Consider the following 14996-nt stretch of genomic DNA (forward strand, 5'->3'; position numbering starts at 1 on the left):
TCGACCCCATGGATCGTGAAAAAACCGCTTTCGTTACGCCCGACGGCCTCTACCAGTTCAAAGTCATGCCGTTTGGACTGTGTAATGCGCCGGCAACTTTCGAGCGCATGATGGACTCCCTTCTCCGAGGATATAAGTGGTCCATCTGCTTATGTTATTTAGACGATGTCATCGTCTTTTCGCCCACCTTTGACAGCCATATAACACGTCTTTCAGCTGTTCTGGATGTTTTTCGAAGAGCTGCTCTCCAGCTCAATTCTGCAAAATGCCATTTCGGACGTCGCCAAATCACCATACTCGGCCACCTTGTCAGTGCCGATGGTGTTCAACCAGATCCCGAAAAGGTGCGAGCAGTACAACAATTTACTGAACCACGCTCAACCAAGGACGTCCGAAGTTTTGTAGGGCTATGTTCCTATTTTCGTCGATTTGTCCGCAACTTCGCCGACATCGCTCGACCGCTTACTGACCTCTTAAAGAAGGACGTTCCCTTCGCATGGGGTATAGAGCAAGCGGACGCCTTTTCGGCTCTTATCCATCTGCTGACTACGCCACCAGTACTGGCCCATTTTGACCCAGCATCACCTACAGAGCTTCGGACCGATGCCGGTGGCCATGGAATTGGAGCGGTCCTTGGCCAACGACAGCACGGGAAGGACCGCGTGATTGCTTACGCCAGTCGTCTTCTTTCACCTGCCGAACGGAAGTTCTCCATCACTGAGCGTGAATGCCTAGCTTTAGTGTGGGCCGTGGCGAAATTCAGGCCTTACCTGTATGGCCGAACTTTTTCCGTTGTTACGGACCATCACGCTCTTTGCTGGCTGTCATCGCTAAAGGACCCATCTGGACGTCTTGGTCGCTGGGTGCTCCGTCTGCAAGAATACTCATTCGTGGTCCACTACAAGTCGGGACGCCTCCACACAGACGCAGACTGTTTGTCACGTTATCCGGTTGAAACGCCCGACTTGACAGACCTTGATTCAGACCCCTGCGTTCTCTCCATCCACGCTTTGGGTGATATCTCCACCGAACAACGACGTGACCCGTCGTTACTCTCCATTATCGAGCGTCTGACCTCTGCTCCGACAGACCCTTCCGTTCGCCTGTTCGAACTGCACGACAACATTCTGTACCGTCGCAGCTTCAACGCTGATGGCCCGGAATTACTACTCGTGCTTCCCCATCACCTGCGTGCCAGCGTTCTCGAACAACTACATGACGTACCTACAGCCGGTCACCTAGGCATCTCTCGTACCTACGATCGTGTGCGACGTCGCATTTTCTGGCCCGGACTGTATCGTTCTGTGGTTCGCTACGTCACTGCTTGCGACCGCTGCCAACGCCGCAAGCGCCCCTCTGTGCTACCGTCTGGCCTCCTACAGCCCATTGACATACCAACGGAACCATTCTTCCGTGTTGGCCTTGACCTGTTGGGCCCGTTTCCTACGTCCACCTCCGGAAATAAATGGGTTGCAGTCGCCACAGACTACGCCACACGCTTTGCCATCACTAAAGCACTGCCGACAAGCTGTTCCACTGACATCGCTGACTTTCTCTTGTATGAAGTCATTCTTCATCACGGCGCTCCGCGGCAGCTGCTTACTGATCGAGGAAGGTACTTTCTTTCACGTGTTGTGGATGATATTCTCCGCGCCTGCTCCACTGAGCACAAGCTTACCACCGCTTATCATCCACAGACAAATGGATTGACCGAGCGTCTGAACCGAACGCTGACGCAGATGTTGTCAATGTACGTTTCGCCAGATCACCGTGACTGGGACAAAGCACTCCCCTTTGTCACGTTCGCGTACAATTCTTCACGGCACGACACAGCTAGTTATTCGCCGTTTTATTTGCTATTTGGCCGACATCCAGCATTACCATTTGACACGCTCCTTCCTTCGGCTGCCCCCTTGTCTACTGAGTACGCCAGCGATGTCGTTTTTAGAGCCCATGCAGCCCGTCAGCTTGCCCGTGATCGGCTGCACTTGTCGCAAGCGCAGCAAAAAGACCGCTATGACAGTCGCCACCAAAGCGTGCACTTCTCGCCGGGGTCTCTGGTACTTCTCTGGACACCAAACCGCCAAGTCGGCTTATCAGAGAAGCTACTATCACACTACCATGGCCCCTACAAAGTTTTACGACAACTTAGTGACATGAGCTACGAGATCGCACCCCTAAACAATGCCTTTTCGACCACCTCACTCCAGACAGACGTTGTACACGCTTCCAGACTGAAACCGTATCACCCTCCTCCTTCGTCGCCGCCGTACTAAGCGCCGTGACGGCGCTTCCGCCGCAGGGGAGTGATGTTACGGTGCATCATCGACAGGAGCAAGCGTGGCACTTAGCGAAGATGAAGAATACGCCTGTGCGTTAGGCGCTTGCACGAGAGGCAACTCAGACATCTTGTTCGGCTGCCGACTCTCGGTGGACGCTGTCCTGTAAGCCAAGACCTCGCTCCGTCACAATATATATATATATATATATATATATATATATATATATATATATATATATATATCAAAGAATTTTTACAATGCGTCAAATATGCTTGGGAAGATATATGAGACGCAACTTAGCGATTGTCTTTATGTTTTTTTTTCAATTATTTCGACCACTGGAGCAGTTTTCCTCAGGGTTTCTGAACCATGGCGACGACGGGTCCTCCGGTCGAAACAAATGGATATTCATTTAAGACAACAGCTAAATTGTGTCTCTCAGTACACGTGCTACGTGACACTATACATGCTCATGAAGGGTGTGCCACACTCGCTGCCATGGCTACAGATAGCGTTGACTAACACTCCCGCGCTTAACTTCACATATAAACCCAATAACGTGGCTGGGAGGATAACCGCCGTGGTAGCTCAGAGGTAGAGCATCGAACACGTTAATAGAAGTTCACAGGTTCTGTTCCTGCCCACGGGAAGTTATCTTTTTACCCACTTTTCTTTCGTCGCATTTGCATAAGAATTTGGTTTATTATGCATCAACTGTTGGCGCTTAGACTTATTATCTTTTTCATCGTCATTTTCGCGAAATGTACTTGGCGCCACAGTCGTCAAGCACACCTCCGTTATCTAGGCACCAACATTCTAAAGAAACCCAATTTTCTGTTACTTTGTGGCCCCTTGTTATATTTTGTGTTTGCACTTGTCCCCAAGAAATCTAGTCAAAAAGCAAGTTCTACTTTGCAAAATCTTACTTTCGGTAAGTGATGCCTTGGCCAAGACCACTGTTGCCCCTGCCATGATGCATCCATACAAGGCTAGTAAATTTTCGATGGAGTTCTTTAGGTAAGTGCAGATTTTGTCTCCTGCAACGACACCATTCTGCCGAAAGCCCGCAGCGTAGCGTTGCATCCGAGAAAGTACCTCGGCACGAGTCATACTGGTAATGTCATCAACCTAAAAGAAACGGTAATGTATTAGTTTAGTTGCGCAACAGGAACATGTAACCACAAAGAAGTAATTATATTGATTGATGACATTACGCTATATTGTAACCTTATCACAAAAACCAGCAAGTTACAAAGTGCGCGAGTGTTTATTCATCTTATCATCTATCTTTAAAACCATTCTAAAATTGCTATATCGCTCAGGTGCACGTTCATAAATGTACACGTCATCACTCACCTTGGTTAGGTTTCTCTCATAAATCTCTCATAAATCTCTCATAAATCTCTCATAAATCTCTCATAAATCTCTCATAAATCTCTCTCATAAATCTCTCATAAATCTCTCATGACTTTCGGTGCGGCGCTTCCGGCAATGCTTTTTCAGTGGTTCTGGTGGTGTTTTCGTGTTGCGTTTGAGTTTGCCGCTCTATTATTTCGGGCGCATTCCTTAGGATGTGTTCGGAGGAAAGTCTAGTGGCTACTTGAAGGGGCTCAACGTAGCGCACGTCACTTGCAGGCTCGGCTACTGCTGCAGGTGACACGGTTCGCCTGGCTGACTGGCGCCGTGAAAAATATCCATCTTGGCTTTCCGATTAGCGCGGCTCCCTGCTCCGCGTTACCTCTCATAATGGTCACGCCGATTCAATCAGAAAATGTATAAAATGCAGGAAAAGTTTGTCAGTGAACTTAATTGGGCCAGTTGGTTCTGCATGTCGGCGATGTGGATGCGCTTTGAAGACGCAAACCGGGAAATGACAGCGCACACCTGCCTTTTCTCCGTCCGCGTCTTCAAAGCACACCCACATCGTCGGCATGCAGAAGAGTTGCTGGGCACTTAGTGAATTTGCTCAAGTCAGCTTTTAGACTAGAACTGAAAACCTTCCTCCTGTTGAACCTGGAACATAATTTTGTTTTCATCTAATCATACAACCTCAGGATAAAACGCTTATTTTCGCACCTGTGTCACACCGGACACTTTTTAAATAGATCAGCCATCGAATGTGCTCGTGATTTGAGGTGCTCGAGGGACTAAATAATTAAATATACTGATGTTATATGACGTCACCGGCGGCTGCAGGGTTTCGCGAACTATTATGGTGTACTCAGGAGTAGCTATTCATGAATAAAACTTTCAAGTTGAACCTACCTAAACATAAAGTCCATGTTCTTACCAAAAAGATAAATTACCAAGAATGCGGCGATGTTCATTAGCGGCAGAAAGACAGGCGACGAGTCATATGGTCGAACATGTGACAGCCCACTAGTCAGCGCCCCTTAAAAAAATCAAATGCAACGACAACGAAACGTGGATGCCACAAAGTACACTGTGCGGCGATTCATTTAGGTGCAGTTACATTGTGTCCCGTGTTGGTTCGAACGGCACACACCATTGATATTGCTGAAACTATGAAATAAACACTTTTGCGATGAATTGTCAGTGTTAGCTTTCACGTTTTGCTACCCATCTCAGGCGTCAGTACACTTAGCTGCCACGGGGAAGACGACAGTGTGTGCCATGTTCCCAGTTTTCGGGGGCCTTTGACTAGTCTAACGTCTGAGTATCGTCTTTGTGCCATTAGTCTGTGCTGAGCTTTACATTGCCTTTGATGAACTAGTCAGAATAAACCTAAGCGCTCTTAGAGAGAATGCAGTTTTTTCGCGTGATCACTGCAATGCAGGTGCTCTTTCTACAGTCAAAACAGTCGGAAAACAAAGTTTTGCCTAGCATATGAAATTATTTCAGTCATGTAGACGGCATCCTGTCTTCACATAGCTGTGCTCGAGTTGCCAGTGTTTCATAAGAATACATTTACCCGCATAAAACATCGGAACACAAGCAGCCGCGGCCAATAACACACACTAAAACCACACAGAAACAAGCTAAACCGGAAGTTTCCCGGGGTGGTTTTCCGGTGGACGTACGATGTCACCAGAGACCAGCAGACTCTGACGAAGCTGTCAATGCTTTTGTGCATTAATGCATTTCCCTCCTCATGTTTGAATATATATTCTAGTATTGATAAACAAGAAAACCTACACACGTACAGTCGAGTTGCTTTAAAAACAAGCGCACTTCGTGCTCTTGTTCCCTTCTTTTTGTATACCTCAAGTGCGGCAGTAAAGATGAACTTGATCCTCCACATAGATGCCTTCTCGGAAAAAGAAGCTGTAGCTGAGTGTGGGCGTGTTGTACTTCAATTAGTTCGTCGCTTAGTCTTTCCTTACCACATAACTACGTATCGTTCACCAGTGCCCGATAAAATCATGACACTATTTTCAACTACCACATTTCCATTAAACCTTTAGCGTCATTGTCACACAGGTCCCGTTAATTACGGAGGCAAGCGCCGGGCTATTTCCAAGGGCCGAAGTATCGGCCCCCCGAACCGTACCACGAAAGCATAGACAATTTAATGTGGTCCTTTTTGGCGCGCCAGCGGACGCCGGCTGTGGCCCAAAGAACAAGTCAGAGCCGAGAGTTGATAAGCAAAACAAAATTATATTCTTAATAATGGCAGATCAAAAACAATACACCAGTATGCACACTCCACAATAGTAGCATACAATATGTCACCAATGAAACAACGTACTACACAGTACAACCAACCACACTCAAAATAACGGACACAGACAACAATATGCACTACAATGCAGTCAGGTGCATCGAACAACCAAGACACTTAAAGACTAACGAGATAGAAAAGCTATTCAGTCCAAAGTTCTTGGAACAAAGGTCCGGATGATACTCTTCCAAGAATCACTCACTCAAAGTCCAGCATTGTTGTCGTTCCGCTGCCCCCGAAGTTTCTCTTCTAGGAAACCTCGCGTCTATACTTGGCCACTCTATTAGCTTCAACCTTCTTCGCCGGAAACACGTCGGCGTCACACGCGCAGCTCCTGCCACGCGTCTTCGCTCGATAGCGGTAGACACACGCTCTTGCCTGTAGCTCTAGCCTTCACCCCTCAGGTGGAAATCATCTTCTCCTGCTTTGTCCCTACGGACAAAACCTTCACCGACTACACGGCGGAATCCCTACGCGCTGTGGCGCTAGCTTCCGTCTTCTCCTGATCTCTTATCTCGGCTGCTCGATTAATTATCTTCCGCGCGAAATTACAGAAAGTTCTCATCATTTCGTCGGCGCGATGCGCAGCGAAGGCTGGGGAAAAGGGCGAGACGGTTCGAAGGCCGTCCGCGACGGATGACGCAACCCGGCATCACCCCGCCCTTTTCTATCTAGAACATTCGAGTGCTTGATCTGGCGCCGATGAGAGGAGGTTCGTCTGCGAACCCACGCTTCCGAGGGGAGAAGGACGCACGCCCGTGGAGTCCCTGTATGCTTGTTTTCTTTTCTTTATCGTTGACCTCTCGGCGCTTCGTCACGAGAATTAGGCGGCGCACCCTTTTTTGAGCACTCGTTTTGTGACACTGCCCCGCACTTTAAGAATATTATCTCTTAATAATCAAAACCACACAAACGAGCGCGAACAGTCCCCACACTCTCAAGGACTGTAACATGGTTCGTCGCTCACAACACGTCACATTTACAATAGATCACTCAATACAGTTGTACATTGTATTTCAATCTCACAACACATGAAATATAACCACAGGTACAAGAGTACAACACTCCATCCCATATTCCAAACAATACTATACATCACATCACCGAAACAAACATTTTGACTCGCTCGACATACACCTGTGACACAGGATAACAAGAACATTAACACAACATGTGGCACTCAGCCCTGCAAAACACATTCCGATTCCACCTCAGCACCTATCCTGTGTACCTTGAGCGGTGCTTGCACCCTTTCTTGCGGTGCTCGCTCGATCTCTTCTTGTTTTTCCTTGTTTTGTTCCGGCGAGCCTTTTCAGACGACGGTATCTGAGGCGGCGTCTCAGCCATCGTTGTCACTTCCGACACTGTTAACGGGTGATAACGTTCGACCGATCCTATTCGGTCATTCACCCGCTTGTTCATGTCACGACATTGTGCCTGGCAGGTCGACACCGTCATCTTTACATTGTCGGTCAGTTGAGGTCGAGCCGACGTAAGTCCAGCTGCCAAGCACGTAAACTCATTCAATACGATCATGTTCTCATTCGCTGTCTCTTGCGCACAGGCTTCACCTTGGGCTCGAGTGAAATCCTTCACGGGATTGTTCTCCGCTGAATCTCGCGGTCCCTGTGTCAGCGGAAGCTCCATCTTCGGGTCTTCCCCCAAACATTCTGGATCATTCAGCCCTCGCGCCCCGTCGATGTTTCCGATGACGAGGTCATACAGGGGGGTTGTCATGCATAGAGCGGTGACCTTGCCGCTGAAATATGGGGTTTCAACCTCAATTTCTGCTTCGGGAAGCATCCGAACCGTACTGTCAATTAGGCAAACCGATTTTGTTTTGCCTGTTAACTCACTTTCTCGCACCAAATTTCTTCGCATGATAACAGTGAAGCTACCGGTATCTCTTAACACCGTAACCTTTTTGCCCACAACTTTTCCAGGCAGCGTTGGCATTTCCTTCGTAACACCAGTTTGCTGTTTTGTCATTACAGCACCCACAATAGGAAGTTTTTCCCCATTTTTCAACTCTAGGAATCCGTCGGTGACGGCATTATTATCAGATTTTGGTGTCGCTTGCACACAAGATACCTGGTGAGTTTGACTCACTCTGTTACGACATGCGTCTGCCTTGTGCCAAGTCTGACCACATTTGAAACATTTTACAACCGTGGGGCTCATGAAGTTTGTTCGGCAGTTGTTAGCACGGTGACCCACTCGGTTACACAGAAAACATCGCGGAATGCTCTCCGGTGCACGCTTCTTTTCTGCGGGAGCCGATTTCTTCGAATCTTCGGGACACTCCTTCTTGACTCTGGCCAAATTTGTGCCACCTTGCGTTTCCAAGAATTGATCAGCCAATTCAAGCATGTCTTCAAGTCACTTAGCTCTCCTCTCTTTTAAGTACAGCGACAGGCTTGGGTGGCAACTAGTAAGAAATTGTTCTCTAATTACAGGCTCTCTAAGCTCATCGTACTCCTGCGCTGTCCCTGAAAGTTCAATCCATCTGTCGAAATAATGGCAAAGTCGGGCGGAATACTGCGTAGCCATCTCACCATCAGCTGGCTTTTCTGTCCGAAATCTGTCCCGGAATCTTTCCACGGTGAATCTAAATCGCTTCAGCAAAGCAGTTTTCACCTTTACATAGTTGGCTGCATCGGTCGGCGTCAGCCTACCGTACACACTGAGTGCTTCACCACTCAAGCAAGTACTCAAAGCAGTTGCCCATTGATGTTCCGGCCAATCCTGGCTCCTCGCAACCGTTTCAAATCGGTGAAGGTACGCGTCCAGGTCGTCCTCCTTTCATCAAACGCTACGAGCAGCTTGCTTGGGTTCAAGCGGAAGCCATGATCTTCCCGTTCGCTGCTTTGAACTCTAGCTTGGACGGGAGTTTCACTTCGCTGTTGCAAATGGAGCCAGTCAAGTTCTATCTCGTGCTGTCGCTGCCGTTCTCTTTCCTCTCTTTCTTCTTTCGCCCTCTCAGCTGCCAGTCTTTCTTTCTCCAGCTCCAACTTCAATTGCTGCTCTCTTTCTTCTCTCGCCCTTTCGGCTCCCAACTTTTCTCTCTCCAGCTCCAACTTCAATTGCTGCTCTCTTTCTTTTTTCGCTCTCTCAGCTGCCAACCTCTCTCTGTCCAACTCAGCTGCTTTTTCTTTTTTGACCCTCTCTTTTTCTTCTTTCTCCTTCTGGGTGACCCACTTCCGTAGTTCGGCGCCAGAAAGACCCATCTTCTCATCAAGAGCGACTAACTTTTCGAGATTCATTGTGTCTCGCAAATAAAGTCTTGCCGCGTGCAAAAAGTATCTGCCTAAATCAGTCTATCGGAACACTCCACCGCACTCGTTAACGAGAACACTGAGCAACACACAAAATTGTTCCGATAGCACTATCAACAACTCGAGGCTCTTTCTCACTACTTTGGACACACTGTGCACCAAAAGGTCCTCGTCGCGGACGACAGAATAATTGTCACACAGGTCCCGTTAATTCGGAAGGCAATCGCCGGGCTAATTCCAAGGGCCGAAGTATCGGCCCCCCGAACCGTACCACGAAAGCGTGGACAATTTAGAAGTGGTCCTTTCTGGCGCGCCAGCGGACGCTGGCTGTGGCCCAAAGAACAAGTCAGAACCGAGAGTTGATAAGCAACACAAAATTATATTCTCAATAATACACCAGTATGCACACTCCACAATAGTTGGAGTGCACACTCCACAATATTGTGGAGTGCACACTCCACTATAGTACACCAGTATGCACACTCCACAATAGTTGCATACAATATGTCACCAATGAAACAACGTACTACACTGTAAAATCAACCACACTCGAAATAACGCACACAGACAACAATACGCACTACAATACAGTCACATGCATCGAACAACCAAGACACTTAAAGACTAAAGAGATAGAAAACCTATTCAGTCCAAAGTTCTTGGAACAAAGGTGTGGATGATACTCTTCCGAGAATCACTCGCTCCAAGTCCAACGTTGTTGTCGTTCCGCTGCCCCCGAAGTTTCTCTTCTAGGAAACCTCGCGTCTTCACTTGGCAACTCTCCTAGCTTCAACCTTCTTCGCCAAAAACACGTCGGCTTTACACACGCAGCTGTTGCCACGCGTCTTCGCTCGATAGTGGTAGACACAAGCTCTTGCCTGTAGCTCGAGCCTTCACCCCTTTGGTGAAATCCTCTTCTTCTCCTGCTTTGTCCCTACGGACAAAACCTTCGCCGACTACACGGCGGAATCCCTACGCGCTCTGGCGCTAACTTCCGTCTTCTCCTGATCTCTCATCTCGGCTGCTCGATTAAACACCTTCCGCGCAAGATTCCAGAAAGTTCTCATCGTTTCGTCGGCGCGATGCGCAGCGAAGGCTGGGGGAAAGGGCGAGACGGTTCGAAGGCCGTCCACGACGGATGACACAACCCAGCATCACCCGCCCTTTTCCATCTAGAACATTCGAGTGCTTGCTCGGGCGCCGATGAAAGGAGGTTCGTCTGCGAACCCACGTTTTCGAGGGGAGAAGGACGCGTGCCCGGGGAGTCTCTGTATGCTTGTTTTCATTTCTTTATCGTTGACCTTTCGGCGCTTCGTCACGAGAATTTGGTGGCGCGCCCGTTTTTGAGCGCTCGTTTTGTGACAGTCATCTAGACAACTGCAGACATACAAGGATTGCCTTTTTTGCCCTGTTCTCATTTTTACCCAGTAGAGGTGATTTTGAAAAGACGCACTAGTTACAAGGTTCCAAGGGTAAGCATTCGAGGGGACAACGACAAAGATTCAGAAGGCGACGGCAGCCTGTTTTTCTCGCTACGTGTTTGTGAAGTCATTTAGCCAAAGCCAAAGGTCCTATGCCAACGCAACAAGTACCAGAAGATTTATCACTACCAGTGCTATCCGTGGATGCATCTTTTAACATGGAAGGCTTCCTGAACCCTAACGTATTCGCGAAAAAACTTCAGTTTGCATGTGGCACGGAACTCAGCCTACCAGGTAAGTAGGCGTCACCTAACTCACCGCCCATCAAAGCGGCGTCAACTACTAGCCTTCCTGGGTGAAGATACGACCCTGACACCATGCCAATTACACTATCAAGTGACCCCATGCCCACGCAGGGAACTTTCACGCCATATACAGACTGGGTCCTCAAAATATCGCCCAAGGGCCGGCCACGGCTGCACCCGCTGTCTTCTCGCCGTTGGACAGAGATATATCCTGCTACGATCAGTTGGCTATATTCATCTCAAAATCTAAACGTCAACCACTCTGAAACAGGTGGAGGACTTATGACACCTTCGCTACGTTCCTCGACACAATTCAGATGGGCATACGGCTGTCATCATTCCTTGAGTTAGTGCAACATATGTGCATATAAGGCGCAATGTGTCATCACGGAATCAATTCATGCAGCCCGCTTACATAGAGCGGGAAACACACCAGATCTACCAATTGACTTTACACAATAATAACTGTATCCAGTTTGCCGCCTGAACATTATCGTGATCAACATCCCTGAAGGAGACACTGGTAAAACACTTCCTTAGCATATTAGCACTGCAATTTAATTCCAAGGCAGTGGTGTGCAAGTCCGTAGCTACCACAAGCCAATTGACAAAATGGCAGGAGGCATCATTTGACTCACCACCTAAATACATAAAGACTACGTAGTCCAGAACACAGTCTCTCCAGCCGACAAAGTGGTAGAGGCCCGGCGTTTCGGAACCACCAACGTAGTCGTATTGACATTCTAACATGCTGACAATCCAAGAAATTGGTTATTATTTGGAAACGACAACCTTGTACAATGCTACCGAGAGAGAGTTCCAACCTGTTTACACTATAGCAATGTCTGTTACCGTACCGAGGTATGCCCTCACCGAACGGCACCGCCCGTCATACGGAGACATCCTTCGATCTTTTCAAGCATGATTGTCTAGCCTTATGTCTGCTGTGTAACGGTCTTCACATCACTGAAGCAAGCGACTGTCCCAAAAGCTGCCGACGGCTTGTAGGCAAGCCACCCCAATCAGCATCATTGACATGCGAAACCTCATGCGAGCGAACATCCACGTGCAAAGCATGGTCCACTGACGCTGTGGCTATCGCAGCACCTCTCGAGGCCACTCAGCTCACGGGGATTCTCGTGCTCCATCCGGATTTGAATCTCAATTCAGTTCGAGATGCAGACAGGCTCCACAACGACAAACCATCCAGGCATCTGGGAATGGCAGTCACAGTCCACCGCGGATGAACAGGACATCGATACTACCGGGAAGCTGGGCAGAGATTGTTCCTCCCGCCCAAGTTGAAAACAATGACGACGCACAATCACACAATTCCAAAAGAATATAGCCACGCAAAAGCAGGTACTCGCGGAACAACACACCATAGAATAGATAGAACAAATACTGAAGTGACGGACATCCAGTCAATCACCACCAAGCACAACCCAACTTCAGCCTACAATAGTAACCATGAAAAGAGACACTCAGGCTTTCTGGCTTGGTCGAGGCTGAAATCCTCATGGAGACCTGATAGAACACATCGATAATACACTCATCAAGGTACTCTCACAATTCAAAACATAAGATCAGCGAGGACCAGCAACAAATAAAAGACCAACATTCGGCCTTCATACAACAAATCAGAGAACAAAACTTGTCCTAAGTAATAGAAGATGTGCAACCCAAGCTTCTTGAACTAGACTTCATCACCAGAAAGTACAAACCCAGTGGCTCACCACTGTAACAGGGCCACGTCAGGACGCCTGTTTATCTATGCACGAGACAACGCGATATCTCTACGAAAGCGTATAAAACCAGGGATTTCGAAGGAATATTCTTCTCGAACCCCTTTTGGCGCAAGTTCCTTGAAACTGAACATATTGCAGTGGATGCAGAAGCTTCCTCCGCAAAACGGCATTGCTAGAACAATTCAAAGGTATGCTTGATAAGTAACCTTGTATCACAGCGCTTTAGGATTCCAAAGTCCCTCATTTCAGATTTTTGTCGTACTCAATGCATACCAATGAACAGAGCAGAGCTGTCTTCACTTTAGTTCGCAGCAACTGCACTGTGGTCATGGTAGATATCGAGCCCCATGAAGAAAGGATTGAATACATCTTTATACAACTTCTGCCCGTCAAGCGTTCGTTGCAGTTGTATACGTGCTTAACATACACAGTCGACCCAAGCCGCATAAGCAAACCTTCATTAAAGTCTTCCTCAAAGCCAGGAAGCAAGCTCTAAGGGCTCCACTGCCTATAATACACGACTTTAATGCCAGATTATCTTCCTTGGGTCATCCGCAGGAGGACACCAAAAAATGAAAACTCCAAGACCTCATCGCTCTTGAGAATGTCGCTCTCCTCACCGAAACAGCGTGCCTTACATGCAAGGGTAAAACTGTTTCGAGGGATACGTGTCCCGACCTAACGATGGGTATCAACCTTCCTCAGCCACGCAAGAGAAACTCACAGGATAACCTCGGGAGTGATCATTTGGTCATCCACACATTCTGATCGTGTGGCAGACACAAGAAACACCAAGAAAACAGTCACGCTCATAGATGGGGCAGCTTTCCGGGAAACAGAAAACGTTCCCTTTCACCAAACTCTCACATCAAACTCTGAATAGGCTGGCACCTTACTGGAGCTTCAGGATGAGGTTAGCGAAGCTATTGCAGCTACGTTCGAAACACCAGCCAATCATGTTCGTCTCTTCCTTTACGGGATGCCAGGCACCAGCTTGCAAAACCCTGGAAATGAGAGAGACTCAATCACCTTATAAAGACGCGTAGTGCTATCCTCAACGCTCAGACAGAAAAAAAAACGTGGTTGATTCCTTCATCATAGCATTCGGTAAGACACAAAGTAAATTTTGTCCTTACATAAGTTGTTTGGTATTTACTGTAAATTGGTATAAAAGAGCTTACACAGTGTTTGACGCTATAGCACTGCCTAATGCATCAACGTTGCCGCTGACTCATAGATCTCCATCCCGATGACTACCGTCCATCATTAGACAGATTCAGTCACGCGTCCGCAGGAGTCGTACGGACGTAGCTTGCTGGCCCTTTGAAATGGCGCGCCGCGTCCATATGGCTGCTGCGGACGCGCATCTAAATCTGTCTGATAATAAGTAAGCAAACCCTTGTCATAGATGCTTGTGGTGGCTCTAGCATTTACAAGTGAAAAAGCGAAACCAGTGAAAACGATGTGACAGCCAGAACAGCGTGACTGATTGGACGCCAAATATGGCCTAAGATTGTCTACTCGCGGCAGGTTGGTGTTAAACATCACTGCCCGAAGAGAGCGAAACGCCACGCACGTTGCGTCTTGCCTTTGGCTGGCCGCGATTGTTCGTGGAGCAACCGTTCGAGGGAGAACGCAGACCATAAAGAAGCCGGTGGCCGTCACAGAGCTGTCTTTATACAGGTACCGGCAGTGCCACGAGGACATTATTGCAGGGGGGTAACACGGAAAAAATAATCACGTAAAAGCATATATGTTTACACAAAGACAAAGATAAATTATGAGCTAATAGCAAAGCACTGTATGCAACAATAAAAGTTAGACTTATTATTCAGACAATATGTCATCATAATAAGAAAAGAATAAAAATAAAAGACAGCACGAGCAAAAGCCAGGAAACAGCTAGCTTATAGCTCACAGGAAATTTGATATAAAAACGACTGGAACTGAAAGAGTGTTTTACAATCCACTATACCTTTAGAAGGTCTGTTCCAAAGTGAAGAGGTGGGATAAAAAAATGACTGATGAAACACAATTCTGCAGCATCGCGTTTCAAGTATTTTACAGTCATGATTACAACGCGTAGAGATGAAGGGGGAAAATGTACAAGATTTTGTCACTACCTGTGAGATCAGAGTAAGTATGGAAAAAATGTTCCAATTTCATTGCTAGGTGGCGTTGGGCTAGGGTTTTCCTGCGAAGGTTGTCTTTAAATAATGAAATTCTGCTTCTATAAGTGTATGTATGAGAGACAAACCTGGCTGTGCGATTCTGGTTTTGCTC

The 14996-nt window shown here is 47.6% G+C and overlaps 1 protein-coding gene across 1 annotated transcript in view; it reads right to left on the reverse strand.

The window, feature by feature from the left end:
• Nucleotides 1-3405, reverse strand: part of LOC119169860 (uncharacterized) — a 159646-nt gene extending 156241 nt beyond the window's left edge. Inside the window, exon 1 of the mRNA XM_075886558.1 lies at nt 3209-3405. Coding sequence (XP_075742673.1) covers nt 3209-3392 — 184 coding nt within the window. The 5' untranslated portion in view covers nt 3393-3405. The remainder of the gene's footprint in view (nt 1-3208) is intronic.
• Between the last annotated feature and the right edge of the window lie 11591 nt (nt 3406-14996).

Source organism: Rhipicephalus microplus, chromosome 2 (assembly GCF_043290135.1).
Source record: "Rhipicephalus microplus isolate Deutch F79 chromosome 2, USDA_Rmic, whole genome shotgun sequence".
NCBI classification, from domain to species: Eukaryota; Metazoa; Arthropoda; class Arachnida; order Ixodida; family Ixodidae; genus Rhipicephalus; species Rhipicephalus microplus.